The following is a 4,331-nucleotide window of genomic DNA, read 5'->3' as shown; positions in this document are numbered from 1 at the left end:
ATGGGAAGATGTGACAGGAAGGCAATGGATGGAATATAGTGAGCAATGTGGAAAGTAGCACGAGGGAAAGGCAGGGACAGATTATAACGGAACCTTGAAGGCCATTTTATGAAGTTTAGATTCTATCTGAAATAGTACAAGATCCCCCAATAACAGCATAATTAAATTAACTGATATATCAGCAACTGAAGAAACAAACTTGAGAACAACACAGTATGATCCCATTTATATTAAAAACCCTGTATATTTATGGACGCATTTATAGTTGACCCTTGAACAGCACAGGTTTGAACTGTGCAGGTCCACTTATATGCAGATTTTTTCCAATAAATATACAGCTGGCCTTCCATATCCCTGGATTTCACATCCACGGATTTAACCAACCAAAAGAGTATTTTCAATTCATGATTAGGAATCTACAGATGTGGAGGGCTGACTATATGCACTGTCTATGCCATTTTATATCAGAAACCTGAGCATCCTTGGATTCTGGTATCCATGGGAATCCTGGAATCCCCTACAAATACCAAGGGATGAGTGAAATTTTGGGGAAGTCAAAAGTTATATGCAGATGTTCCACTGTATGAGGAGGGGGTGGGGTAGGGAAATCGGTGGCCCTAACCCCAGTTGTTCAAAGTCAACTGTATATGCATACCACCATATATATACATATATATAGTAAACATCTATGTACACACACCTGTGTGCATGTGCACACACCCACACACATTTTACAAATGTTTAGAAAAGCATTCCAAACTACTGCCGATGGCTCCCTGTGGAGGAGAAATGAAATATGGAGACTTTTTTTTCACACTTTAATCTATTAGTTCTGTATTTTTAAATAAATAGACCATGAGACCACTGAATGGTTTTACATTTTTTCATATTAACAGATCATTGTTAGAAATCACTCTGGCTTGTGGCAAATGAAGAGCATGAATAGGGAGCCCAGACAGATAACGGCGATTCCATTGGTCTCAAGACTCCTTAAGCCTTTAAGGGCCTTCTGTACATAAATGAAAGCTAGAATGAGCCGCTAGAAACATGTAATTCAGAATCAGGAGTCCCAGAGTCCTGTCTGAATGCCACACCCCCAAGCCTTGGTATCTTTCAGAACTTAGGAGTTTCACGTAACTGAGGATGAATAAACTAAGGGTTTTCATAAACACGTCCTGTTAGCGGTTCATTTTAATTAGTGTGAACCCGGCATTGACGCATTTAACAAAGGTGGCCTATTTATGGGATACTGCAGCCGATCCCAGGAACTCAGACAACAGCTGGGTACCAAATTACTTTATTGGAAGGAACGGTACAAATGAGACATGAGTGGATGATCTGGTACAAGTTATAGAAAAGGTAAAGGTCGCGCCAACATGCAGTACTGCTTGGGGGACCAGGAAGTCTCCCCGAGGCCACGGGAAGCAGCCAAGGCTTAGCTCTCGTCGCTGTCCCCCAGGGTGTGCTTGTCAAAGAGGTACTCGGCCATCCCCGCTTCAGGGGCCCCCAACCTGCGCAAGTTGGTGACGTGGTCGCCCAGTTCTTTGATGGACTTCACCTGCTCATTCAGGTAGTGCGTCTCAATGAAGTCACACAACTGCAAACACAATGGGAAGAACACGGTCAACTCCCAGCCATCAGGAAGACCACTCCTCCATTCACCCTCAGGGCCAATACTCACATGAGGGTCATTTTTCTCAGTGGCCAGTTTGTGCAAGTCCAGCAGTGACTGATTCACACTTTTTTCCAAGTGCAGCGCACACTCCATTGCGTTCAGCCCGTTCTCCCAGTCGTCGCGGTCCGGTTTCTGAAGGAGAGGGAGTTAGGGCAAGGCGCCCGGTCTCACCGAGGGCACGACGACAATCTGGCAGGCAGACCTCTCGGTGAAAGGAACACCTAGGTTCCCAACCCTCTCCCTTCCCCTCTAAGATCAATACAAACATATTTAAACTAAAAAACGGGCCCCTGCTCACCTTGATGTCCTGGAGGAAGATGCGGCCGCCGCGCTGGTTCTGCAGCTTCATCAGCTTCTCCGCGTGCTCCCGCTCCTCGTGCGATTGGTGAAGGAAGTATTTGGCAAAGTTCTTCAAAGCCACATCGTCGCGGTCAAAGTAGTAAGACATGGACAGGTAGACGTAGGACGCGTACAGCTCCAGGTTGATCTGGCGGTTGATGGCGGCCTCCGAGTCCTAGCAGGAAACCTCGGCCGCTCTCCGCGCAGACTGTGTCCCCTCCCACCCTCTGATCGCCATGGTGGAGGTCCGGGGTTGTGGCCTGGCCTGCGCCCCACCCTCCTGCCCTCCGATTGCCATGGCGGGGGGCCGGTTGCCGCCTGGCCTGCGCTCTGGCCCTCCTGCCCTCCAATTGCCATGGCAATCAGGGCCGCAGGCCAGCTTTCCCATGGCAATCACCCCTTGTGGGGTGGGGAAAGGCAGCCGTTGCCCACCCCCCAACTCTTGCCTGCCTCCTGGGTTGCCGATCACCATTCTTCAGTCCTTCCCCTTTTGCCTTTCATCATTGCGAGTATGCAAATTAACCGCCATCTTTGTTGGCGGTCACGCAATCTTGGCTGTCAATTAATTTGCATATCTCGCTGATTAGCCAATGGGAAGGGTAGCGGTTGTACGCCAATTACCATGTTTCTGTTTTATTAGATAGGATATCCAAGACACATTTCAGAGACTGTGATCACGGACCTTGGTGATGGACTGAATAGGGGGGATATGGGTGAATGAAGAATAAAGACTCCCAAGGTTTCCCGCTGGAGCAAGCAGGTGGGCTGTGCTATGACTTATGGTGGGGAAGAGAACCACAGCCACATCTCTCTGACAAGCATATCACAGTGCCCTCTACCCATTCTTTGCCTTGACTGCATCAAAAACAAAGAGGTGAAATAAATGTGACATGTGTGAGAAGGAGAGGGTAACATCTGGGAGACACTCTGATGACACTGACTGGATTCTATGAGATTGATCCCCAAAGAGCAGGCCACTCTTTCTGCAGAGGACTCAGGGAATCAATTAGTAGGGAATCAATTAGTGGAATTACATCTCCCATTGATAAAAAAAACAAAACAAAAATGAACTGTTGCCAACCCTTTGCATGAAACAAAGGTCATTCCATTGAGCGACCTCTCTTTCATGTCCTGGAATGATCTCAGATCTCAGTTGTATTTAAAACACTGAATTAAGCAAAGGTTACAAGAAAAACCAGGGCAAAGTTGGGGGAAGGGTACACAAATAATGCCCATGAATATAGCGAAACTGTTTCCTCTAGCACAGCGATGTTCAACCTTTCTCATCTCATGGCCCACATAAACTAATTACTAACATTATGCAGCATACCAATAAATATATTTTTAGCCAATCTGACTAAAAAAATAGGTATAATTTGATTCATTCACATTAGATGACTACCGTTGTGTTGGCTATTGTCATTTTTTATTTGGCAATCTCAGGGAAACGAGGTCAGTGCCACTGACTAAGTAGTCAGGTATTGCATGTTTTAAAAATTCTTGTGGCACACCAGTTGAAAATCGCTGCTCTAGGACAAAGGAGGCCTCTCTCATCAGCTGCCCAGTCCCCGAGTAATGGGAGAAGAGAAGGCTCATGGGCTTTGGCTTCCCTAAAAGACCTGATTTCAGACTTTCTCAAACACACTTCTGACTGTGTGCTTTTCTTGCTTCGACAGAGGTAATTAAAATTCTATTGTCCATCAGAAACATGGAGACACCTGTTGTAACGCAGCTATTCCCAGGCCTCAGGGAACCTCAATAGGGATTCAGACTCAATAGATCTAGAGTAGGGTTCAGGAATACAAACCCCAAGTGACTCTACTACAGAACATCCAAGAAAAGCATGCTGGGCAGCACTGTCCTCCACTATCGAGGACAGTTGATAAAGTGTGATTACAATTTAGTGAGCTGCCCTGGAGGAATAAGTGGATCATAAAGATCTGGGCTGTGCGTCCAGCTCTGTCCTGGTCAGTTAGCCGGCATGTGAACCTGGAGGGGGGGAGGGGGAGAACACTTCTCTGCTCTGGGCTACGGTTTCCTCACTGATAAAGCACAGGTACTGAATTCATGAATTTCCAAATTCCCTTCAAATTCTGACATTTAGACAAGGAAAAGACAAAGGGCTGGAAATGCCAGGTATAGCGTATACTGTATACTTGCTCCACTGTATAAGACTGACTCTCCCCAAAGCACTCAGATTGTGAATATACACGAAGAGCACAAAATCTAGTGCTTTCTCGAATTTGCTGGTCATGAGCGAATACTGTAAAAGAGCTATATCTAAGTCATAGGCCCCTTTCGGAACCTGGCTTCTTTC

The 4,331-nt window shown here is 46.3% G+C and overlaps 1 protein-coding gene across 1 annotated transcript in view; it reads right to left on the bottom strand.

The window, feature by feature from the left end:
• Positions 1-1,339: 1,339 nt before the first annotated feature.
• The window catches only part of LOC102755549 (ferritin heavy chain), a 12,772-nt gene continuing 9,780 nt past the window's right edge, over positions 1,340-4,331 (bottom strand). The window contains exons 4-6 of the mRNA XM_015561429.1: positions 1,974-2,189; positions 1,682-1,807; positions 1,340-1,597 (exon numbers count right to left, since the gene is read on the bottom strand). Coding sequence (XP_015416915.1) covers positions 1,436-1,597; positions 1,682-1,807; positions 1,974-2,189 — 504 coding nt within the window. The 3' untranslated portion in view covers positions 1,340-1,435. The remainder of the gene's footprint in view (positions 1,598-1,681; positions 1,808-1,973; positions 2,190-4,331) is intronic.

This window comes from Myotis davidii, unplaced genomic scaffold (assembly GCF_000327345.1).
Source record: "Myotis davidii unplaced genomic scaffold, ASM32734v1 scaffold916, whole genome shotgun sequence".
Taxonomy (NCBI): Eukaryota; Metazoa; Chordata; class Mammalia; order Chiroptera; family Vespertilionidae; genus Myotis; species Myotis davidii.
This window is presented reverse-complemented; position numbering and strand designations above follow the sequence as displayed.